This window comes from Moschus berezovskii, chromosome 4 (genome assembly GCF_049115385.1).
Source record: "Moschus berezovskii isolate FMDL1 chromosome 4, NW_MosBer_1.0, whole genome shotgun sequence".
Lineage (NCBI taxonomy): Eukaryota > Metazoa > Chordata > Mammalia > Artiodactyla > Moschidae > Moschus > Moschus berezovskii.
This window is the reverse complement of record NC_142463.1, coordinates 63140287-63166289: the sequence shown is the minus strand read 5'-3', so window position 1 is coordinate 63166289 and position 26003 is coordinate 63140287. Positions and strand designations below refer to the sequence as shown.

At 41.8% G+C, this 26003-nt stretch overlaps 1 protein-coding gene across 3 annotated transcripts in view; it reads left to right on the top strand.

The window, feature by feature from the left end:
- The window catches only part of MCOLN2 (mucolipin TRP cation channel 2), a 70502-nt gene that overhangs the window by 15981 nt on the left and 28518 nt on the right, over window positions 1-26003 (top strand). For all 3 annotated transcript variants that reach the window (XM_055403605.2, XM_088835447.1, XM_088835448.1), the window contains exons 2-6: window positions 4919-5078; window positions 10598-10771; window positions 13014-13167; window positions 22917-23001; window positions 24674-24770. In XM_055403605.2, the coding sequence (XP_055259580.1) occupies window positions 4919-5078; window positions 10598-10771; window positions 13014-13167; window positions 22917-23001; window positions 24674-24770 (670 nt within the window). The remainder of the gene's footprint in view (window positions 1-4918; window positions 5079-10597; window positions 10772-13013; window positions 13168-22916; window positions 23002-24673; window positions 24771-26003) is intronic.

The window sequence follows — 26003 nt, the reverse complement described above, 5'->3', positions numbered from 1 at the left end:
AGTTTAGAAAGCTTGCACATTTGCATTTTCCTTGAGATACCAGAATTTTTTAACCTAAGTATCATTAGTATTCTTTTCTGTATTTCTATCATTCTGTCATTAGTTGATCATATTTGACTAATACTACTAGCTTCCCAGGTGGCTCAGTAGTAAAGAATCCTCCTGCCAATGCAAGAGATGCAGAAGACATGGGTTCGATCTCTGAGTTGGGAAGACCATCTGGAGGAGGAAATGGCAACTCACTCCAGTATTCTTGCCTGGAGAATCCCATGGACAGAAGAGCCTGGCAGGGTTGCAAAGAGTGGGACATGACTAAGCATACATGTGCCTCTACCAGTGTACATTCTGTGCACATCCTGTGTTTCAACTGTTGGCTCCTGTGTGCTTGAGGGGAAAGGTTTTCATGTTGCCCTTTTCATTTTTCTTTTTCATAGTGCTCGGAGTACGGCAGTTATTCTCTAAATGTGTGTTCAGTTGCTCTGTCGTGTCCAACTCTTTTGCCACCCCAAGGACTAAAGCCTGCCAGCCTCCTCTATCCATAGGATTTTTCAGGCAAGAATACTGCAGTGGGTTGCATTTCCTTCTCCAGGATATCTTCCCCTCCCCAGAGATTGAACCCTCGTCTCCTTCACTGGCAGGCAGATTCTTGACTGCTGAACCATCAGGGAAGCCCTATTGTCTACCTCAGTGAAAAACGTCGGGAAGGATACAGGAGTGTGAATAATTTAACACCACGCGTGATCCCCATGATCGTTATCTGGTACTTTGCCCTTTTTTCTTGCCCCAAACTTATCTTCTTTAATTAGTTTTCTTAGTTTAATATTAATGTCAATTACCATTTCTTGAACATTTAGTGGCCATATTAATTGAAACCAGCAGCTGGAAGAATTGCTTGAAGCCTCTTGGAGCAGTTGGGCTGCATCAGTTTCATCTGTTCCAGGGCCCTCAATGCATACTTCAGTTTGAGCACTTAATGCATTTTTATTGTACTCTTATCTCTTCACATTTCTCCCTTCCACTGGATTGAGCTCCTGGAAGGCAGGAAAATGTCTCTGGCAGAGCTTGGCTAACAGGTATTTGCCAATCACTTGGACCTACTGCCCCTGTATTTCCACCAGTTTTCCAGAAAGCAACCTCCTCTTTCTTCAGTACAGGGTTTCTCACACTGGGGGCCGGGGGTATGTTCTAGGGAGGAGTTTCCATGGCCTTATTCTCAGGGTGCTATCATGACTTTTCCAATGGCCTTTTCATTTTATTAAGTGAAAAGACATTGTGAATCATCAGGATGAATACATTAGCTGCACGGAGCCCGTGAAGTGATGGTGGTTAACACTAAAGCCCACAAGGCTTCCATAGGCGTGTTTTCAGGGGTCTGAAGGTTCCTGTTGGAGGCTGTGACTGTCAGGCACAGTGAAGATGCCACCTTATCCTTAGAAATGCCTCTCTCAATGCTCCTTGTCGAGAGGCCTGTAGCATCTACCGCTCTGTGTATTAGAACATGTAATGAGATTCCTTTTCTGGTTTTCTGAATCTGTCTCCCTTGCTTCCATGATACAATTTTTTTTTTCTTTTTAAAAAATTTATTATTTAATTGGAGGATAATTGCTTTACAATACTGTGTTGGCTTCTGCCATACAATAGTGTGAATCAGCCATAAGTATATATATGTCCTCTTGAAGCTTCCCCCACCCGCCCCCCACCCCACCCCACCCTCTAGGTTGTCACAAAGTACTGGGCTGAGCTCCCTGTGTTGTAGAGCAACTTCCCATTGGCTATCTGTTTTACACATGGTAATGTATTAATATATGTTTCAATTCTATTCTCTCAGTTCATCCCACTCTGCTTTCCTACCTTGCTGTGTCCAAAGTCTGTTCTCTGTGTCTGCATCTCTATTTCTGTCCTGCAAATAAGTTCATCAGTACCATTTTTCTAGATTCTATATGGTACAGCATTCAGTGAGCTAATTGATCACTTACACATTTGTATTAACAAGTCTTTCTCTCCTATTGGATGTTGAACATCTGAGCTTCAGGGAACCTATTTATCTTTATGTCCTAAGCACCCAGTACAGTCACTCAGCACAGCAAGTGCTCAGTAATTTGGTTAGATGTAATCAGGAGGTAACTATAGCAGGTGCAGTGAAAACACATTTAAAAAGTCTTCTCATTCTTTTGAAAGAAGACTCATTTTGGTCATTGATTTTTCATTTCTAAAAGTTATTTTTTTATTTTTCCCAAGTTTTTCTTACAGATATTTTAACCCATATGTGTTTTTAAATATGGTAAGCATGGTTGTTTTTTAACCTGTGTCTGATTCCGATATGCTTGGCTCTGTTTCTGCTGTTTCTCAGATGAGTGTTTCTTGCTGCTTGGTTTCCTTGTGGGCCTGGTATGTTTTAGTACCTGTTGGTCCATGTGTTTTATAAGCTATTTGTTGGAGCTCCCCAAGTCCCACAGTGAGCATCTACAGAGGTCTATATGTGTTTGCCAAGAGAGGGAGGGCAATTCCAGTCTGAAGTCCCCTGAACCAAGCAAGCTGACAGTTTGACCCTAGGTCACCCAGGCACAAGGCTCGAAGGATTGGGTTGTGACCCTCATTTCTCAGTATGGGTCCCTGCCCTCCTCTCTGTCTTCCTCTCTCCTTCCCTCCCCCCTCCCTCCCAACTTCCTTCCTTCTTCCCCTCTTCTTTCCAGCAAAATAACCTGGCCTATTAATTCTGGAAATAGGAGGTCTAAAAATCAACTTAAAAATAGAAAATCATTAGCAATCGAGTAGAAGCCTTAAAAAGTCTTAAAATAGCTCTTAATATAGTCTTTTATTTGAACATCTCTTTTTTTTTAAGTTTCTTTTAAATTTGTTGGTCAAACTACATAAGTCACAAGTCAATATAAAATATCATTACAATATTTCAGGTGAAAAGATTCCCAAGAATGACCCCCAGTTATAAAAAGTTTCTGAGAAATGAGTAGCTTGAATGATGGCTAAACTTATGTTGATTAAACTTGCCATCAAGACATTTCTTGTTTCAAGAAACAGAAATTAAACTTAAACAGGCCTAAGTCCCAAATTTGTTGGCTCAATTTGAAAGTCTTGGATGGCTTCAGGCACAACTGGCTTCAGGAACTCAAACATTGTCATTAGGCAATCTTGTCTGTTCTTTGTTAGCTCCACTCCTTGGCAAGCTCTCCTATGATGGCTTCCAGGAGAGATGGCTAACATGGCTTCTACGAATTCTAAACTCAGCCTATGCTTTAGGTCTATGATCCCCAGACTTTGCTGATTATGCATTCAGTAAAAGTTAAGCACATATCCCCAATGTGTATATGTTTGTTTATATTAATATAATATACGCTACTATATTGCCACTGATATTTTATATATTGTCCGTAGAGCTCAATTTTTTTATTTTTAAGATGAAGACTAAAATAGAAGTAAAGCCTCTTGATGAAAGTGAAAGAGGAGAGTGAAAAGGTTGGCTTGAGGCTCAACATTCAGAAAACAAAGATCATGGCATCTGGTCCCATCACTTCATGGGAAATAGATGGAAAAACAGTGGAAACAGTGTCAGACTATTTTGGGGGGCTCCAAAATCACTGCAGATGCTGATTGCAGCCAGGAAATTAAAAGACGCTTACTCCTTGGAAGGAAAGTTAGGACCAACCTAGATAGTATATTAAAAAGCAGAGACATTACTTTGCCAACCAAGGTCCATCTAGTGAAGGCTATGGTTTTTCCCGTGGTCATGTATGGATGTGAGAGTTGGACTGTGAAGAAAGCTGCTTGCCGAAGAATGGATGCTTTAGAACTGTGGTGTTGGAGAAGACTCTTGAGAGTCCCTTGGACTGCAAGGAGATCCAACCAGTCCATTCTAGAGGAAATCAATCCTGGGTGTTCATTGGAAGGACTGATGCTAAAGCTGAAGCTGCAATACTTTGTCCACCTGATGCGACGAGTTGACTCACTGGAAAAGACTCTGATGCTGGGAAAGGTTGGGGGCAGAAGGAGAAGGGGACGACAGAGAATGAGATGGCTGGATGGCATCACTGACTCTGTGGACATGAGTTTGAGTGAACTCTGGTAGTTGGTGATGGACAGGGAGGCCTGGCGTGCTGTGATTCATGAGGTCGCAAAGAGTCGGACACGACTGAGCGACTGAACTGAACTGAACTAAATGTTTTCTGTTCTCCCAGTGGATGTTTTGCACAGCCCACTTTAGGAACTACTTAGTGGAAAGACCATATCTCTTCCATTGATTATAATTACAGTCCTATGTCCACATCTCATTGGTTCTTTTTGGCCTAGGTTCAGTCATGTGCCCATTTCTGAGTTCAGAGGCTCCTCTCTCCGTGGAATTTTCCAGGCAAGAATATTGGAATGGGTTGCCGTTTCCTACTCCAAGTATGCAGATCTTTCCGACTCAGAGATTGAACCTGCATCTCTTGCCCCTCCTGCCAAGGCAAGCAGATTCTTTCCACTGTGCCATCTGGAAAGCCCCCATAATCACTGATATATCATGCAAGATACACAATCATTTTAGAACAGAGTTACAAGACAGAGATTCTCTATTTCCATAACAATTTAATTCTAGTAATCTGCTAAATTTCTGGGATTTCAAACCTAGAATATCATGAAAGTATTCCATTTAGTTTTTGTTAATACTCTAGTAACGTGAATGGTACATATTAAGATATTGGAATTGACAAGTCTTGCAAATAAAATCCTATTTTTATTATTTTGATACTGCCATTTGGAACAAGATGGATAGCTCCTGAATCATTTTCAGATTTCTAAAGTAAAAAGAATTTCACTGGTTGGAGAGAGTTTTGCTTTAAAGAATGGGTGAAACATGTGAATGGAAAGTAGTCTTCAGGAGATTTCAGGCTGTTCAGTGTATTTAAAAATTGACCTTCTTTGGCAGAGATGCAATGGCTCATCTTGATTCTGAGGTGAAAGAAGAATGTCTGAGAGAAGACCTGAGGTTTTACTTCATGAACCCTTGTGAAAAATTCCGAGCCAGACAACAGATTCCATGGAAAATGGGTTTGCAGATTTTGAAGATAGTCATGGTCACCACACAGGTAAATGATATTACCAGTTCATTTGTTTTTTATTCTTACCCCAGGTTGAAACTGTTTTTCCATGTTCTGCCACTTGACTTTTGTCCTGAAAAGGCCACACACTCATGTTCATAAACCTCTAAAATTATGTTGACTCTGGAAGGCAGATGGTAGGTTGAAGTTCAGTTTAGATGACGACTTTGCTTTAGTAAGGGACTCTGAGGTCATCTCTCGCGGGTTCTGTAAATATAGATAGTGTTAGATCTGAAGTGGGTAGAGTTTCCATATCTGAATGAGGCACAGGCTGGTGAAGGCTGCCTGGTCCAGAGTGATCTGTGTTCTTGAAACCCTTCGTCTTTCTTCAAATGTATCTTATTTAAATATACTTTTGAAGTCTGCATTTTGGACCGTTTTGATTTTGGATTTAGAATGCTAATGCTAAGTTTTCTTCTCATCAGAAGCTAAATGCTTAGGTAAACACTCCCCAACCTTACCCGTGCCCCACCTAACTCCCCAGGCAGGCCTGGGTGAGGTGGGGAGTGTTTGCTTAGGCACTTAAGAGTGTCTCAGGAGTGTATAAAGGCTGCATTCATTGGGACTTTTTGCTTAAATTGATATTGTTAAGTATTTTATTATCAATATCACAACAGTCACCCAAACTGTCATCTAGTTTTTGGGCCTGAACCAGTTTTAGGGAGTCTTCTCTGTATGTAATTACATTTGAAACGTGTGTCCTTTAAAAAACAGTACTGATTTGGAATATTAGGCTCCGTGGGCAAATAATCATTCTGTCATCAGTGTAAAAGTGTTTTTAAAGATGTGATTTCTGGAACACAAAAAATAAAAAGCTTCTTAAAAATAGCTCCATATGCTTTAGAAATGAGAGAGGTGGTTCCTGCCATAAATAAAGTTGAATCTTTATTCTTTATTCATAATGAGTTCTTGTTACTGCATGACATCCCACACCAGCTCATCACAATTTAGGGTAAGCAAGCTACTTCCAAAGAAACAAAGATGAGAGGCAGGGTCACTCTTAAATGCACATGCTTAGATATTTTTCTTAAAAAATTTTTTTCATTTTAACTCTTGATTTTGAAGTTTTAATTTTGGCAGCCTATAAAGCAGTGCATTGTTAATATTACTTGGAAGAAGAAATAATGTCCCCTTTTGCCATTTGGTTAATTTTAATTGGTTCCCCAATTACTTCTTTTGCCAAACTAGCTGGCTACATCACTAATTTCACTTTTAATAAAATATTTCTGGGACTTGATCATTTACTTTTTGGGTGGGTCTACCCTACCCTGAACCCTACCTCCCCTAATAAAACTGAGGTGGTTAAACTTGTATTCCCCTGTAGGGTCATTCTAATAAATTTTGCTACTTGGGTGATATATAAGTGGAATGGAATTCTCAAATATCTTTCTTTCCTTCAAATCCCACTTTTCCCTCCTCCTCTTTTTCTGTCTCTTTTAGCACTCCATTCTCAAGTCTAATGGAATGGGGAGTGTTTTATCAAGGTTGATGGGAAAGAAACATCTTTTAAAAGACATTCCTACTCTGCATTATGCAGTAATTTATAATCTTGAGAGAGATGTCTACATTCTTTTGCTAGATCTGCTCTTTTCCTCCCGTATTCTTTGTATATTATTAGAGTGATATCTTGTTTTTACCTGGCACAGAATATTTTCTCCTCCATTGATTTCATAATGAGGTCTTAAATTCACAATCTTTGCCAGGCTGCACTTAATGTGTGATTATTTTTCTGTCTTATACTCTCAGCAAATCTTAAAATTTAGTTCATGGGGCTAGAATGAATATTTTGGTCATTCCTCTCTTGAAAATAAAATCATTTGACCAGCCCTCCATCACCTCTTCACTCTTGCTCTGTAGCGTATGTTTCATTCTGCCGTAGTAGGAAGGAGACCTCAGGATCTCCTCCCCAGGATTTCTCTCTACTGAGATGCTTGGGGAATCCTACCTGGACCTGTTTTGAGGCTATACATGTGGATCCTGGCTTGTTCTATGAACAACAGTATGGAGGGAATTTCTCGTTCTTGATGCCAGATGGGGGTGGGTCCAAGCAGAGTTTATACCTCCATATTCTCTCCTTCCCAAAGTTGAGGTAATGGACTTTGAATCTAAATAAGGTGGTGTTAGTTGCTCAGTCGTGTCCGACTCTTTGCAACCCTGTGGACTATAGCCCGCCAGGCTCTTCCGTCCGTGAGATTCTCCAGGCAAGAATACTGAGGTGGGTTGCCACTTCCTACTCCAGGGAAATAAGATGGTAGCTGAAAATTTCACATTGAATGCTGCTGTCTCCGTCAAGTTATTCACTCCCCATTCACTTTGGGGGTTTCTTTAGCCTAACTATAATTGTGGGAAGAGGGACTCTCATGTCCCCTCTTCTAGAGTTAAGTTGGTAGATTTTCAGTTTGAGAGGTTGTATGGCCAAGTGGTCAAGAGAACTAACAGGTGAGTCAAACAGACTTGCTGTCACACTTCTAGATGTTCCAACATGGAAAAAGTACCCAACTTCAGGTTGCAAGTGTGTAAAATGGGATGGACAGACTCAGTACTTGACTTTGACATTGTGATGGCCACTATTCCAGTTCCTGAATATATGTGTATGTGTGTGTGTGCTCAGTTGTGTCCAACTCTTTGTGACTCCCATGCACTGTACCCACCAGGAATTTTCCATGGAATTCTCCAGGCAAGAATACTGGAGTGGGTTACATTCCTTACTCCAGGGGGTCTTCCTGACCCAGGGCTGGAACCTGAGTCTCCTGTGTCTCCTTCATTGCCAGGTGGATTCTTTACCACTAGCACCACCTGGGAAGCCCATTCATTTGTGTATCAATACATAATAAAACCCCCAGTCATGTGTATATTGGTCCCCTGGTTTACTTCGTTAGCTTTCGAAAAGCAATATAACCTTTCCTTTTCTAGCATTTCCTTGCAGGCACCATTGATAGACATCACGTGCTTGAAAGAACCTTTAGCCTTTGGTTGCTTGATTTTCAGCACAGATTGGATGTTGTGGGATTTCTTATCTATCATCCTTAGAACAGCTGGGTTTAGCAATCGCTCAATCTTTTGACTTGGTATTTGAGGAATGTGATCTGGTGAGGCTCAGATGCTAAAGAGTGTCATCTGTGTACATTCTCCAACAACAGTTGGAGTTCTGGAAAGCTAGCACCTAAATTCTTTCCTCGAAAGGGAGGCCCAAAATCAGAATTTTCTGCAGATGAAAATCATGCAGCATAATAGAAGTGACTTTGGAGTTAGATATGGCTTTCGTTCTAGTTCGGTGACATGGGCAGTGTAATGAGACTAAATCTCAGTTTTTACATATGTAAAATGGGGGTAACAGAAGTAACATTTTCTTAGGATGGTTGTGTTAGTAAATGTGATGGTGCAGGTAAAGCAGTTAGTACAGTGCCTGGAGGATGATAATTGCTGAAAAGTGGTAACTATTTTAAATTATTTAGCCTTTTAAAAAAGACACAATTTGAAAACTAAAAAACATAAATCACTAAAAAGAGTAGGTAAGTTTGCCTGTGCAAATTAACATCTGTTCATCGGAAAGGTCTAGTAATTAAACCATGGAGTGACAGCAGGTAACACAAATGTCAAGGTCATCTTGTTGAATTTGCTGGTTTCACATGACAGCAGAGTCCCAAATTGTTTTGGTGACTTTAGCAGGGTGAAGGTTTGGGGCAAATTTTCTGGACTCTCACTGTCTTAGAAAGCAGATGAGGAGATAAAGTGGGGAGATGGGGAAGAGTGTGTGGGCCAGGGTTTATAAAGGTTTGACTTCTACAGTTGCATATGTATGTCTGTGTGTGTGCATGAGAGAGAGAAGCAGAGCACTTGTGAAGCTGTGTGTATGAAACAGGGTATGTGAGATAGTATTTATGAGAGTGTGAGAGCAAGTGTGCAAGAGAGTATGAGAGAGTGTCCGTTTGAGTGTGAGTGGAGAGAGAGGCTATTTGTGTGTGGAATGTCTTGGGTTTGGGGGTAATAGTTGGTGCCTGCTAAATTCCCCTCCTTATTGAATTCTAAGAGGAAAACTTGAAGGCAGAAAGAATACACTTATTCCTGGTAAAGAGAGCCTTTGGCATCTAACCCTGTGCTCTGATACAGTTTAAGGGGAATAAGTAGAAGTTCTATCACAAGAAAATGGGTGCTTGGTAACAATGAGTGGCTTTGACATCATGGAGGTAGAGTGAGCCCTGTTATTCTGTGTGGCGCTTTGATGCTGTAGATCTTGGAGGCAGGAACTCTTAGGTGTAAATCTTATGTGAGTTCTTGCAGAGCTAGAGGAATTGAATTCCTTTGTTGACAATTACCTCTTAGCTGGAGGAAGTATTATATAGGCCACTTTTCAAAAATGTTTTTAAAAAGTTGTATGCAAAACAGTTATGATTTTTAAAAATATTTGCAATTTCTGAATGTCAGATCATTTAGATTTGACTATCAAACAGTAAAGCATGAAAATTAGTGGTTTACTAAGTATGAAACTCCAATACTTTGGCCACCTCATGCGACGAGTTGACTCACTGGAAAAGACTCTGATGCTGGGAAAGGTTGGGGGCGGGAGGAGAAGGGGACGACAGAGGATGAGATGGCTGGATGGCATCACTGACTCAATGGACATGAGTTTGAGTGAACTCTGGGAGTTGGTGATAGGCAGGGAGGCCTGGCGTGCTGTGATTCATGGGGTCGCAAAGAGTCAGACACAACTAAGCGACTGAACTGAACTGAACTGAAGTATGGTTGAAAATAGCAGGCTTGAACCACACAGATTCACTTCTACAGATAGAGATTTATTTCAGTAGTAAATACAACAGTGCTACACAGTCCGTGAGCCACAGTCGGTTAAGTCCTTGAACCCTCAGGGTGGAGGGTTCATACTTAGATTAACCCCTATATTGTTCAAGGGGCAGATGTATATCAATTTTGAAAACCATTAATTTGAAATGCAAGTATAAGAAAAATGGATTCAAATTAGATAACCAAGGACCTACCATATGTCATAGGAAAATATACTCAATATCTTGTAATAACCTATAATGGAAGAGAATATAAAAATTAATGTATATATTTATATAGATGTATAATTGAATCACTTTGCTGTACATCTGAAACTATTACAACACTGTAAATCAATTGTATTCAATAAAAATTTTAAAAAGAAAAAATAGCATATCTATTTAAAAAAAAGAAAAATGGATTCAGGCTTAACTTTGAATTTCTCCTTTCTCTTCTCCTTCTCTGTCATTAAAGGCCAGTAAGGGAAGTCATTGGGAGTGGTCACCTCTTCTAATTTTATGCTACTTCAAGTTGCTAATGTAGATTGATGAGGTTGTTTCTAGGGGGAAGAATTCTTGTCTTTTGACATTGATATAATTAATAAAAACCAAAGCAGTGAGATTTTTCTTGCTGATGTTTATAGGTGAGGGTTATTGATAGTAAGAAGGCATTTGCCTTCCTTGGAAAATGGTAAAATACATATATTTCTATTTGATTTTCTTTCCTAGCTTGTTCGTTTTGGTTTAAGTAACCAGCTGGTTGTTGCTTTCAAAGAAGAAAACACTGCTGCTTTTAAGCACCTGTTTTTGAAAGGATATTCTGGTTCAGATGAAGATGATTACAGCTGCAGTGTGTATACCCAAGAGGACACATATGACAGCATCTTTTTTGCTATTAATCAGGCAAGTCTTTTGTTGTGAATTATTAATACCTAAACTTGAATATATTGATACTTGATCTTGACCTTGACCTTTTGTCTTAGCAAAAAAATATTATGCATGTATTCTGGTATATATAACATATTAAGGTATATAACATATTCTGATTTAAATTTTGCATAGTCTGCCAAAAAGTGTTTATTGCTATTTCTGTAGCTACATTTCCATACAATAAATTTTGCCAATTTAAATTTTTATTTTTTAAGATTTATATTTGCATTTATCCCTTCCCACCCACTTCTATTGGGAGATTACTTTATCCCAGATCAAACAGCCAAATAGCTAAAAACAGGCTTATATTCTCAGAAGGTTTGATGAGTGAGAGACCAAATCTAAGATTCTAAGTCTCAATTTTGGTGTTTTATCATTAATAAGCCTAGCTGGACCCTAACAACATGGAGTAGGATATGACATATCTAGACAGTGTTGAGAAACCAGATTGGTAGGCCTGAAGAAAGTATTTAAAGGAGAGAAATACTCATTCTTTCTTGTTTATTCGTTCATTCATCCATTTACTCAATCCATAAATATTTTGGTACCTATTATGTACTGGCGTGCTGTGATTCATGGGGTCGCGGAGAGTCGGACACGACTGAGCGACTGAACTGAACTGAACTGAATGTACCAGGTACTATTCAACACACTGGGGATACATTGTGACTAAAAGAGACAAAACCCGTGTCCTTATAGAACTTAATTCTAGAGGGGAGAGCCAGGCAAATGAAAAGAAATAAAATAGTAGTAGATACTGATTCCTTGAAAACACCACCGCACCAAAAACTAACAAACTAAACAAAACATATTGAGAACGAAACTAAGCTCACTGCTAACAGCCCCTTGACTGTTTTCCGTAGGGTGCAGAGTGCAAACTCCAGATACAGATTTTGCAGTCTGGTTTAAGGCAGGTCTTTCAGTGTGAGGGGAGCTTGATAAGAATTGGGTAAAGGTCCTCATGTAATAGTTTAGGATTGGTGGATATAGCAATTCTGTATACCCAAACCCCTGTGAGGGTTTGGGGAGGTATTCTTGGAAGTTGTTAGACTGAATCTTCAAATCGGTCATTTGTTTGAGGTTTTGCAATGTTTCTGAAATAAACAATACAGTTATTGTTTTTAAGTTCCTGGGGAAAAGTTTCCTGGAATAATAAATCCATGTTAATAAAGATAGTTGTTGTTCAGTCGCTAAGTTGGGCGTGACTCTTTGCAACCCCATGGACTGCAGCACCCCAGGCTTCCCTGTCCTTCACCTATCTCCTGGAGTTTGCTCAGATTCTTGTCCATTGAGTCGGTGATGCCATCTCGTCCTTTGTCACCCCTTTCTCCTCCTGCCCCAATCTTTCTCACCATCAGGGTCTTTTCCAGTGAGTCAGCTCTTTGCATCAGGTGGCCAAAGTACTGAAGCTTCAGTTTCAGCATCAGTCCTTCCAATGAATATTCAGGGTTGATTTCCTTGATTCAGGGTTGACTGGTTTGATCTCCTTGTAGTCCAAGGGCTCTCAAGAGTCTTCTTCAAGACTACAATTCAAAAGCACCAGTTCTTTGGTGAGATGGGAGCCAGTAAAACCCTGTTAGTGCAGATAGGCTAATGGGAAAGCTGTGTTAATGTAAGCTGTGGGTGTGGATGGCTTGGGTCCTCAGAGGTATGTCAAAAATGATAACTGGAATAAAGCAGGGGAGGAGACTGGACTGCCTGTTGATGCCTGTATACCAGAGATAGATGTTTATAATTTTCATTGGGTGATAAGGACAGGCCTCCTGGAGGCAATAATATACGCATCAAGGTCTGAAGTGAACCTTGCAGATAGATAACCTGGGTTTCTAGGCAAAGGACACATGAAAGGCCCCAGGCGGGAGTGTGCCCTGAGAGTTCCAAGAACTGCCTGGAGGCCCACGTGGCTTGGGAGGTGGTGAGTGGAGCCAGTGGCCCATAATGGGTTAGGAGGTCAGAGAGATAGGCAGGACCTTGTCTTTAACTCTGAGTAGTTGAGAGCCTGTGTCCACATGTTTACTTTAGTTTCAGGTACTGTGGGGCAGTATGTTTTCACTCAACCCAAGAAAATTACCTTGTGGTATTTTACTTTTGGGGAATTCTGTTGAGGAATATGAGACAAACAAACAAACAAAAGTTAAATGTATATTCTATGTGCTCTAACTTCTGATGAAACTTGTTAGGCTCATAAATATTTTTATTTAACTATTTTTAATAGTTTCATCGGCTAAGGAACTTATCTCTGGGAACCCTTGGTTATGGAGAAAGCGAAGACAACAGGATTGCTTTAAAAGTCTGTAAGCAGCATTACAAAAAAGGGACCATGTTTCCTTCTAATGAGACACTGAATATTGACAGCGACATTGAAATAGGTAAAGCAATGGTAATTTCATTCTATGCCTTTATCATCTTCTGTGTTCAGAGTGAAATACACCCTCGTGCACAGGCAACCCAAATGAAACCACTCAGCTAATCTATTTGAGGCTTTAACATTTGCCTACCAAGGGCTTTGGCTCAGAAAAACGGGGTCTGCTATGATTGGACCAGGAACATTTGTGGATATCTTTGGTGCAACTCAAGATTGTTGGGTTTAGGGTAAATGCACAGGTGTTTCCTGTTTAAGTTTTTCTCTCCATGACGGGGTGATTAAGCTTTTGGGGAAAAAAAAAAAGAGATCTGTATTTGTTAAATGACATATTGTGGGTTAAAATGCTTGGTAAGGTTGGTTTTGCCTATGTACTCATGCCTAGTCCTTCAGTCATGTCTGACTCTTTGAGATCCTATGGACTGTAGCCCTCCAGTCTCCTCTGTCCATAGGATTTTCCAGGCAAGAATACTGAAGTGGATCATTTGTTAAATATATTAACGCTCTTCAAAAGAGAATTGTGATTAATAACTCATTTTCTCTGGAGATCATTTGGCCAAAGTTAACATCTCATTGAGTAGAATTGTTTTGCGACATGCTGTTAAGGATTTAAAAACATACCGTATATAAATGCAAAGTATTTGACTTGAGGCTCTGGAGGTTTTGTCATTCATTCAACAAACCTCTCGTGCACAGTTTCCACACCTCAGGCTCCTCAATTAGCTAGCCGGTCAGGAATCAGGGTCCTAGTAGCAGTGTAAATTTGGAGTGGATTTATTAAAAAGAGAGCTTCATAGTTCATTTGCCCATATTTCCTGTAACTCGATTTTAAGGTGTCTTGGTAATATAATAGAGCGACATCCGTATAAAACAAAGGTTTTTTCATGCTTTTTTTCAGCAGGCTGTTTAGAATCTTTAATGAGTAAATGTGTCCAGTCCTCTTGCCTCTAAAACAAACAGCCCCAAGCCAGCACTGTCAGGTTGCTTCCAGAGACCCATCAATAGCTAGTTCTGTGGCCAGCAGCTTTATCTTATTGCCTCACAGGATCTTCTTGGAGAAGGAAATGGCAGCCCACTCCAGTATTCTTGCCTAGAGAATCCCAGGGACAGAGGAGCCTGGTGGGCTGCCGTCCATGGGGTCACACAGACTCGGACATGACCGAAGCGACAGCAGCAGCAGCACAGGATCTTCTATCCTGAGAGCTGTTTTGTAGTCAGTCTGCAGGGGCTGATCCAGTTTCACCCTGAGTCTTTTTCCTGAACTGTCAGCTGTGCTCCCCACCTTGGGCAGTTCCTGTAACTGTGATGAGAGAACTGCGAGGGGGAGCTGAAAGCTTGTCCAGTGACACTCTGCTTACAGTAAACTACTAGCCACTTGTCCTTTTAAAAATGTGAGACTTAATTGGATGAATCATATGACTGTTTTCCACTGATATATGTTTTTTTCCTCAATTGATTTTTCTTGGAAAAATGATTAAAGAAATGTGGCCAAGTAGGTATCAGTGGCTAGGTGAGACAGCGCAGAAAGCAGGATTTATTCCCAGACTATCAGACAGTGGTGTTCTTGGTCACTTCCTTTCTATCATATGGACCATTTTTAACCAAATAGAGAGAAGTTGATTGTTAATTTGACTCTAAGAGACCGCTGAAGCCAGCCGATTGTATCTTTTAACTTATTAAAAATAACTTGTCAAAGAGAACTTTTTGATGTATCTATTCAAAAGGTGTAAAAATATTCTTAAAAACACTTGTTACTGGGTTTTAGGTTTTCTGGTCTTAGACACATTGGAGGAAGCCTGCAGACAGTATAAGTAGGGATTGAGTTTGACTTTATTGGTGTGGTGTTATAGTTTAAGTTGGTGAATTAGCAGAAGCTATCCTAGATGACTTATTTATGAATTTTGCAGTATCTTTCCAATTAAGCGGAGCATCCTTCAGTGTTCTGACTGCAGAGATCTGTTGTGCCCTGCTTTCCCGATGGGTTTATGTTTAGTTGTGTGACTGATAGAACAGTTCAAACTAAGGGTTTCCCTTAATTTATGCTGAGGGTATATACCCCTGTCTGCTCTAGACATGTTGCTTTACAATTCAGCTTCACTGGAGACTGTTGTGAGCCCTGTTAAAATAACTTCTTTTTACAACATTTAGATGGGTGTCATAAGGTGCTTCATTTTCTATACTGCAAATTTTGAATTTCTTAAGTTGTCCTTTCCACATGTTCTTAGCATGAAACGTTATGAGCACTTCGTCATTAGCCCCTGTCATTTTAAGAACATATCCATTCCACCCTCCCTTTGTCTCTGGGAGGGTGGTTGTTCCATCTGCTCGAGTGTTCTGCCCTGTAAATGAGAGGCATTTGAATGATGAGGCTGCTCCTCCAATACCAGTTTATTCTGTTTGAGGTTTGATGTTTTCTTTACTTAGGGCTTTTGTCATTCTTAAAAAAAAAAAGCACCTCAGTTCTTAGGTTTTGCTGCCACCAAGTGTGTGACTCTAGCATAAGGTAAGACAGATTCCAGAGTTCTGAGTGTGTGTGTGAATAAAGTGTAACTATTATCACAAAGAAAGAATCTGAATAATCAAGTAGACTTTTATAAAGCAAACTTTACAGATAGTATAACATTGACTAACATATACTGCCACATTTCTCTGAATCTAAGATGTCATCAATTTTAAAGAAGACTCATCGGTTTTAGAAACAATTGAAAGTGACAAAAGTGAATGTCTTAGAATGAATGAAATACAGGAGAAAAAGACCAAGGATAGCATATCTGGCACACAGATTTTTAACATATTACTCCTCCTTTCAGAATATTGTCATTTACTCAGATCAGTTTAATTTAAATGTTATTTTTTCCTCTTCCTTTAGAAAAAGAATGTTAGAGGTAAAAGGGCCTTAAATATCCTCAGTTTGAACTTCACTTGACAGTTGAGGAAACTGAGGCTCAGTCAGACTTGGTGATGCTGTGATTTAGTGACCAAGGGTCTTTGCTTCTCCGAGACCAGTGACATGGAGCTCACCTGGGAGCTTGTGAGACAGGCAGAATCTCAGGGCCCTTAGAGCTGCTGAGTCCCCATTTCCATCTTAACAAGATCCCTGAATGATTTGAACACACATTAAACTTGGGAAGTACCGGCTCCGTACTCCCCAGCTGAAGGCCTTTGACTTTGCACAGATCTCTCTCTGACCAACGTCATACATTTTCTGCTGTCCATCACCATCAGCCTGCAGTGCACCCTGCACACTCTAGGACACCTCTGCCCGTCAGTATGCTATGCTCTGCTGTGCTATTCTCTCAGTCGTGTCTGACTCTTTGTGACACTATGGACCTCCAGGCTCCTCTGTCCATGGGGATTCTCCAGGCAAGAATACTGGAGTGGGTTGCCATGCCCTCCTCCAGGGGATCTTCCAGGCCTAGGGATCGATCCCAGGTTTCCTGCATTGAAGGCGGATTCTTTACCAGCTGAGCCAACAGGGAAGCCCCACCCATCAGCATGTGCCCTTACAAAAGCTGCTTGGGCAGACACTTGCTTTTCTCACTTCTTTCTCTCCTGGATCCTCCCAACCACCACCAGGGTCTTCCATTGGTGAGACCCACGGCCCCAGCTTCTGATACCCCTGGAGAAACAGGCCAGAACAGAACACACTCATGCTGCCACCATAATTTGCAAGCCTCCTGGCACAGCCCCTCTCTACTCCCTGTCAGCCTGGTGTTACAGAGGTAAGGCCATAGTCAAAGGCCCCCCCATGGCACCAGGGCCCACCTGTTTCAGCTTTCAGAAGTCACACCCCTCATCTCTGAGCTCAGTTCCTCCCTGAACTCCAGACTCCTCCTCCATTCACCCCACTGGGACTCAGCTACTAAGGATTTCAAACCTGTTGTTTTCAAACAGAACATTTCAAACCTCCCCTGCTCTGCCCCTGCCACCCTGTTTCTTTCTTACTCTTCCCCATCCCAGAAAACGAAAGCAGTATTTTCATATCATGCCATCATATTCCCAGTTGCTCAAGCCCCGAACCTGAAGGTGTTGATTTCTCCATTTCCATTGCCACCTCTGTACTCCAAACCTCTGTTGTTCTTGCTTGCCCTGTCCCTCAGCAATCAGAATGATATTTTTTTAAAACTTAGGGAAATGGAGTCATATCATTCCTTGGCCCAAAACCTGTGAGTGGCTTCCTGTTCTGTTTAGAATAAAACCCCCAAGTCCCTATAGTACTGGCCCACCGTCTGCCTCCCCTCAGGCCCTCATTCCCACCCCTAGTTCATTGTTCCCACCCTTTTGCTGCTTGTTAAAGTCAAGATCTTTCTGACCTGGATCTTAGTGTCGCTCAGTCATGTCTGACTCTTTACGACCCCATGGACTATAGCCTGCTAGGTTCCTCCATCCATGGGATTTTCCAGGCAAGAACACTGGATTGGGTTGCCATTTCCTTCTCCAGGGGATCTTCCTGACCCAGGGATTGAACCCAGGTCTCCCACACTGCAGGCAGACTCTTTACTGTCTGAGCCACCAGGCAAGCCCCCAAACAAGTCAAGAGTTTTCTGGCCTGGATCTTAGTGCTCACTTAAAAAAAAAATTTTTTTTTAATTGGAGGATAATTGCTTTATAGTATTGTGATAGTTTCTTCCACCCATCAACATGAATCAGCTGTGGGTATACATATGTCCTCTCCATCCTGAACCTCCTTCCTGTCTCCCACCCTATCCCAGCTCTCTAGGTTGTCACAGAGCGCTGGGTTGAGCTCACTGCATCACCCAGCAAATTCCCACTGGCTATCTGTTTTACATATGGTAATGTATATGTTTCCATGCTACTTTCTCAATTCATCCCAGCCTCTCCTTCCCCGAGCTGTGTCCACAAGTCCATTCTCTGTGTTTGCGTCTCCACTGCTGCCCTGCAGTGGAGGTTCATCAGTAACATCTTTCTAGACTCCATACACATGCCTTCATATACATATGTTTTTCTCTTTCTGACTTTCTGCACTCTGTACAATAGTCTCTAGGATCATCCACTTCATTCAGTTCAGTTCAGTCACTCAGTCGTGTCCAACTCTTTGCAACCCCATGAATCACAGCACGCCAGGCCTCCCTGTCCATCACCAACTCCCGGAGTTCACTCAAACTCATGTCCATCGAGTCGGTGATGCCATCCAACCATCTCATTCTCTGTCGTCCCCATCTCCTCCCGCCCCCAATCCTTCCCAACATCAGGGTCTTTTCAAATGAGTCAGTTCTTTGCATCAGGTGGCCAAAATATTGGAGTTTCAGCTTCAACATCTGTCCTTCCAATGAACACCCAGGATTGATCTCCTTTAGAATGAACTGGTTGGATCTCCTTGCAGTCCAAGGGACTCTCAAGAGTCTTCTCCAGCACCACAGTTCAAAAGCGTCAATTCTTCGGCGATCAGCTTTCTTCACAGTCCAACTCTCACATCCATACATGACCACGGGAAAAACCATAGCCTTGACTAGACGGACCTTTGTTGGAAAGTAATGTCTCTGCTTTTTAATATACTATCTTGGTTCGTCATAACTTTCCTTTCAAGGAGTAAGCGTCTTTTAATTTCCTGGCTACAATCAGCATCCACAGTGATTTTGGAGCCCAAAAAATAAAGTCTGACACTGTTTCCACTGTTTTTCCATCTATTTCCAATGAAGTGATGGAACTAGATGCCATGATCTTTGTTTTCTGAATGTTGAGCTTCAAGCCAACCTTTTCACTCTCCTCTTTCACTTTCCTCAAGAGGCTTTTTAGTTCCTCTTCACTTTCTGCCATAAGGGTGGTATCATCTGCATATCTGAGGTTATTGATATTTCTCCCAGCAATCTTGATACCAGCTTGTGCTTCTTCCAGCTCAGCGTTCCTCATGATGTACTCTGCATATAAGTTAAATAAGCAGGGTGACAATATACAACCTTGACGTACTCCTTTTCCTATTTGGAACCAACACCGAAATCAGATTGATTATATTCTTTGCAGCCAAAGACGGAGAAGCTGTATACAGTTAGCAAAAACAAGACCAGGAGCTGACTGTGGCTCAGATCATGAACTCCTTATTGCCAAATTCAGACTTAAATTGAAGAAAGTAGGGAAAACCACTAGACCATTCAGATATGATGTAAATTAAATCCCTTATGATTATACAGTGGAAGTGAGAAATAGATTTAAGGGACTAGATCTGATAGATAGAGTGCCTGATGAACTCTGGATGGAGGTTCATGACATTGTACAGGAGACAGGGACCAAGACCATCCCCATGGAAAAGAAATGCAAAAAAGCAAAATGGCTGTCTGAAGAGGCCTTACGAATAGCTGTGAAAAGAAGAGAAGCGAAAAGCAAAGGAGAAAAGGAAAGATATAAGCATCTGACTGCAGAGTTCCAAAGCATAGCAAGGAGATAAGAAAGCCTTCCTCAGCGATCAATGCAAAGAAATAGAGGAAAACAACAGAACAGGAAAAACAAGAGATCTTTTCAAGAAAATTAGAGATTCCAAGGGAACATTTCATGCAAAGATGGGCTCGATAAAGGACAGAAATGGTATGGACCTAACAGAAGCAGAAGATATTAAGAAGAGGTGGCAAGAATACACAGAAGAACTGTAAAAAAAAGATCTTCACGACCAAGATAATCATGATAACGTGATCACTGATCTAGAGCCAGACATCTTAGAATGTGAAGTCAAGTGGGCCTTAGAAAGCATCACTACTAACAAAGCTAGTGGAGGTGATGGAATTCCAGTTGAGCTATTTCAAATCTTGAAAGATGATGCTGTGAAAGTGCTGCACTCAATATGCCAGCAAATTTGGAAAACTCAGCAGTGGCCACAGGACTGGAAAAGGTCAGTCTTCATTCCAATCCCAAAGAAAGGCAATGCCAAAGAATGCTCAAACTACCGCACAATTGCACTCATCTCACACGGTAGTAAAGTCAGGCTCAAAATTCTCCAAGCCAGGCTTCAGCAATATGTGAACCATGAACTCCCAGATGTTCAAGCAGGTTTTAGAAAAGGCAGAGGCATCAGAGATCAAATTGCCAACATCCGCTGGATCATGGAGAAAGCAAGAGAGTTCCAGAAAAACATCTATTTCTGCTTCATTGACTATGCCAAAGCCTTTGACTGTGTGGATCACAATAAGCTGTGGAAAATTCTGAAAGAGTTGGGAATACCAGACCACCTGACCTGCCTCTTGAGAAACCTGTATGCAGGTCAGGAAGCAACAGTCAGAACTGTACATGGAACAACAGACTGGTTCCACTTCATTCATATTGACTCAAATGAGTTCTTTTTTATAGCTGAGTAATATTCCATTGTATATATGTACCACAAGGCTTGTTCTGTCTGGAGCACTCCCCTTGGATCTGTGCTCAGCTGGGGGGGTCCTTCCTCCTTCAGGTGTCAGTTCAAACAGCCCAGTGCCTCAAAGCCCCTCCGCAGCAGTTCTCCCCAGGCAGGGCCCCCCACCCTCTGATCTCCCATCACTTCACTCTATCTTTGCAATAGTGTGCATACTATGAGATCGTCTTGTGTGTATTTTTCATTCTTGGTTTATCTCTCCCACTACAGTGTAAGCTCCATATGGACCTTGTCTGTCTTGTTCATTGCTGTCTTCAGTGCCTGGCCTCTGAAAGCTTTCAGTAGATATTTACTGAACATCAGATAGAAAGCCTGGGCCTCTTGAGTTTCTGAAATAGAAGCTCAGGGATCAGCCTCATCAGTGTATTGGTGAAAAGCTCAGGTTCTGGAACTGAGCACATGTGGACTTAAATTCTGGTTGGCCACCAGCTAGCTGTGTGACCTTGAGGAAGTTTCTTGGCCTCTCTGTGCCTTGGTTGGTCCATCTGTAAAATGACAGCAATAGTGTCCATCTTACAAGGTTGCTTCAGGAATTAAACAAGATGATGCATTAAACAAGAGAACATATAAAACCCCAAGCACAATGCCTGGCAGAGAGTAAGGCCCCATATGTGTTTGCTATTTTCATCATCATGAGTTTTTTTCTATAAAAAGTGAGTTTCTTTTGATTATCTATCCTCACTGTATCAATCAAGGCTCAGTCAGGAAAACCAACACTGAATTGCTTCTCGACCCTAATGGTCCATTCGCCAAACACAGGGAGACACCTCCTATGACACCTGCCCTTAAATATTGTGGCTGTTGAATTGTCCATTCAGCTCCATGTCCTCAGTTTTGGACCAGAATACCTGATTTTCATAAAATGCTTAAGTGAATCCTCCATAGTTTGAGTGTCCTATATGCTAAGCAGTGTTTAACAACCACAACAGTTATGCCCTTGCTCTCATAGACCTTGTCCTCTAGTTGAGGGAATAGATAAGCAAATAAAGAGTCAAATTGTGGCAGAAGATTCTCAGAGAACAACCCATGGGCCTTACCCAGATTCTCAAGCACCTAACTAGTGTCTGGCATTGCAGGAGGCCCTGACTTTCCTATTTTCGAGGTGGAGGTAAGGTGTAGCAACAGCTTGGATGAGAATCGGCCAGGCTGGTTCACACCAGTTCTGGCATCAGGGCTGGATGGCCTTGAAAGGCATTGACCATGAAAGGTGTTCATTGTCTCCAGGCCTCCCTAAGTTTCCTGCCAAGGTGTTAGGCTACAAAACAATGAGATTAATTTTTATGTGAAGGTCTTGGAATCATTCTTATGTAGTTTACAGCTCCTAATTTGTTTTTATTTAAATACAATCTAAGTTCCTTTCTTCTCTCTTAATATTTTTCTTTGGAAAAAGTATTGGACCAAACAGAAAGCTTGCCAGCTAGCACAAAGATGTCCTTGTATACCTTTCATCTAACCTTCCCAAATGCTAAACAAAGGTACTTAACTAAAAAAGTTAATTTTATCACATTTACTTTATCATTCTTCCTACATGTAAAAATTTCTCCTGAAACATGAGAATAAGGGACAGACATGATATCTCTGCCTCCAAATAGTTGTATAAAGAAAGAAAAGTGTTAGTTGCTCGTTTGTGTCCTACTCTTTGCGACCCCATGGACTGTAGCCCACTAGGCTCCCTCTGTCCATGGGATTTTCTAGGCAAGAATACTGGTGTGAGTAGCCATTTCCTTCTCCAGGAGATCTTCCTGACCCAGGGATCAAAACTGGGTCTTCTGTATTTCAGGCAGACTCTACTATCTGAAGCACCAGGGAAGCCCAAAATACTTGTATGCCTCTCCCCAAACTGTACAGTGTTCAAAAACACTAGTTAACATGGATACAACAGTATAACCTACAAAGCCTATTCACATTTCATCAATTGCCCTAATATTCTCTACAGCAAAAGCCACACCCAACTTTCTGGTCCAGCATTACATACCGTACTTAGGTGTCATGTATCTTTAGTCTCCTATAATCTAGAGAAAAATGAAGTTTTTGCTTTTTTTTTTTTATGATCTTAACATTTTAGGGAGTAGAATGCCCCTCCCTTGAGTTTTCCTGTTTCTTTGTGACTGGATCGAGGTTATGTATTTGGTGTGGAAATGCCACACAGATGGTACATTATTTCAGGAGGCATATGATGTCTCTTTATCTCATTCCTGATGATGTTAACTTTGATCATGTGGCTAGGGTGGGACCTGCAAGGTTCTCCACTGTAAAGTTACTGGTCTTATGTTGTGATTAGTAAACATCTGAGATGCTTTGGAACTTGGTGAGCCTCCTGCTTCTCATCACACTTTGGCCTTCTGGTTTTAGCATCTGATTCTTACCTGACAGTCACTGTGGTTCTTTCATGGCCCTAGACTGCATTCACCTAGACCTCGAGGCACTCTCCAAGGACCCTCAGGACTGGAAGAATTCATCATTCTTCAGACTGGAATTTTATCGGTAAATACATTTTTTTAATTAATTAATCTTTTCAAATTTATTTTTTAATTGAAGGATCATTGCTTTACAGAATTTTGTTGTTTTCTGTCAAACTTTAGCACTCCCTCTTGAACTTCCCTCCCATTTTCCTCCCCATCCCACCCCTCTGGGTTGATACAGAGCCCCTGTTTGAGTTCCCTGAGACACAGCAACTAGAGAAAGCTCAGCACTGCGCGGGCTTTCTCTAGTTGTGATGCGTGGGGGTTACTCTCTAGTTGTGGCGTGAGGGCTTCTCATTGCAGTGAAAAGCACGGGCTCTGCAACGCATGGGCTTCAGTAGTTGTGGCATGTGGGCTCAGTACTTGTGGCTCCCGGACTCGAGAGCACAGGCTCAATAGTTGTGGTGCTCAGGCTCTGTGACATGTGGGATCTTCCCAGATCACAGATTGAACCCTTGTCTCCTGATTTGGCAGGTGGGTTCTTTACCACTGAGCCACCAGGGAAGCCCCAGTAGATACATTTTTAAGTCTCATTACCCAAAGCCTTTAACTGTGTGGATCACAATAAACTGTGGAAAATTCTGAAAGAGACGGGAATACCAGACCACCTGACCTGCCTCTTGAGGAACCTGTATGCAGGTCAGGAAGTAACAGTCAGAACTGTACATGGAACAACAGACTGGTTCCAAATAGGAAAAGGAGTACGTCAAGGTTGTATATTGTCACCCTGCTTATTTAACTTCTATGCAGAGTACATCATGAGCAACGCTGGGCTGGAAGAAGCACAAGCTGGAATCAAGATTGCTGGGAGAAATATCAATCACCTCAGATATGCAGATGACACCACCCTTATGGCAGAAAGTGAAGAGGAACTCAAAAGCCTCTTGATGAAAGTAAAAGAGGAGAGTGAAAAGGTTGGCTTGAAGCTCAACATTCAGAAAACAAAGATCATGGCATCTGGTCCCATCACTTCATGGGAAATAGATGGGAAAACAGTGGAAACAGTGTCAGACTTTATTTTTGGGGCTCCAAAATCACTGCAGATGCTGATTGCAGCCATGAAATTAAAAGACGCTTACTCCTTAGGAGGAAAATTATGACCAACCCAGATAGTATATTAAAAAGCAGAGACATTGCTTTGCCAAGCAAGGTCCGTCTAGTCAAGGCTATGGTTTTTCCAGTGGTCATGTATGGATGTGAGAGTTGGACTGTGAAGAAGGCTGATCGCCGAAGAATTGATGCTTTTGAACTGTGGTGCTGGAGAAGACTCTTGAGAGTCCCTTGGACTGCAAGGAGATCCAACCAGTCCATTCTAAAGGAGATCAATCCTGGTGCTCATTGGAAGGACTGATGCTAAAGCTGAAACTCCAATACTTTGGCCACCTCATGTGACGAGTTGACTCACTGGAAAAGACCCTGATGCTGGGAAGGATTGGGGGCAGGAGGAGATGGGGATGACAGAGAATGAGATGGCTGGATGGCATCACCGACTCTGTAGACATGAGTTTGAGTGAACTCCGGGAGTTGGTGATGGACAGGGAGGCCTGGCGTGCTGTGGTTCATGGGGTCGTGGAGAGTCGGACACGACTGAGCGACTGAACTGAACTGAACTGACCCAGGAGACAGGGATGGGGAAGGGAGAGTAGGGTAGGAAGACTATGATAATTTATGTCTTGTAATATGTTTTTATTCAGGCTCTTGCAAGTTGACATCTCCTTTCAACTCAAAGGCATAGACCTGCAGACGATTCATTCCCGAGAGCTTCCAGACTGTTACGTCTTTCAGAATATGGCAAGTATCTATTTCACTAAGCCACTTTTTATCCTTTTTCTCGACTCCTTTTGTTGGTGCAGAGTGTACAGTGCATCTGCCTATAAATGTTTTAGACAACAGTGTGTTTAAAACAGTTTGAATGCCATGCTGTAGCATCGTTGGTCCAGAGGCTGTGACTTCTAAAAATGAGGCAAGCCTTTTCCAACTTTTTAAAACTAGATTTCTGGGCTGAAAAGAGGAGTTTTCAAAGTAGACTTTGACTTCCTACTCTCCTAATACTTCTTTTTTTTTTTTTAAGTTTATGGCCAGTGCTTTGAGTGTCTGTAATGTTTTCCCTTCTTTCAAAGGAAGGTCTTTGCAAATGTTGTAGCAACCTCAAGGCAGAAACTGCCCCCTTGATCTGAAGTTCAATCTGCATAGCATCAATTGCTGCAGCTTTTATTTTTGGACGGTGGTCCTGTGCCATGGGATCCTTCCTTCCTACTTTCTTTCTTCCCTCCCTTCCTTCCTTCCTCCCTCCCTCTTTTCCCCCTCCTTCTCTCATGTTTCAGTTCAGTTCAGTTCAGTCGCTCAGTCGTGTCCGACTCTCTGTGACCCCATGAATCACAGCACGCCAGGCCTCTCTGTCCATCACCAACTCCTGGAGTTCACTCAAACTCATGTCCACAGAGTCGGTGATGCCATCCAGCCATCTCATTCTCTGTCATCCCCTTCTCCTCCCGCCCCCAACCTTTCCCAGCATCAGAGCCTTTTCCAGTGAGTCAACTCGTCGCATGAGGTGGCCAAAGTATTGCAGTTTCAGCTTTAGCATCAGCCCTTACAATGAACACCCAGGATTGATCTCCTTTAGAATGGACTGGTTGGGTCTCCTTGCAGTCCAAGGGACTCTCAAGAGTCTTCTCCAGCACCACAGTTCAAAAGCATCAATTCTTCGGCGATCAGCCTTCTTCACAGTCCAACTCTCACATCCATACATGACCACGGGAAAAACCATAGCCTTGACTAGACGGACCTTGCTTGGCAAAGGAATGTCTCTGCTTTTTAATATACTATCAAGGTTGGTCATAACTTTCCTTCCAAGGAGTAAGCGTCTTTTAATTTCATGGCTGCAATCAGCATCTGCGGTGATTTTGGAGCCCCCCAAAATAAAGTCTGACACTGTTTCCACTGTTTTTCCATCTATTTCCCATGAAGTGATGGGACCAGATGCCATGATCTTTGTTTTCTGAATGTTGAGCTTCAAGCCAACCT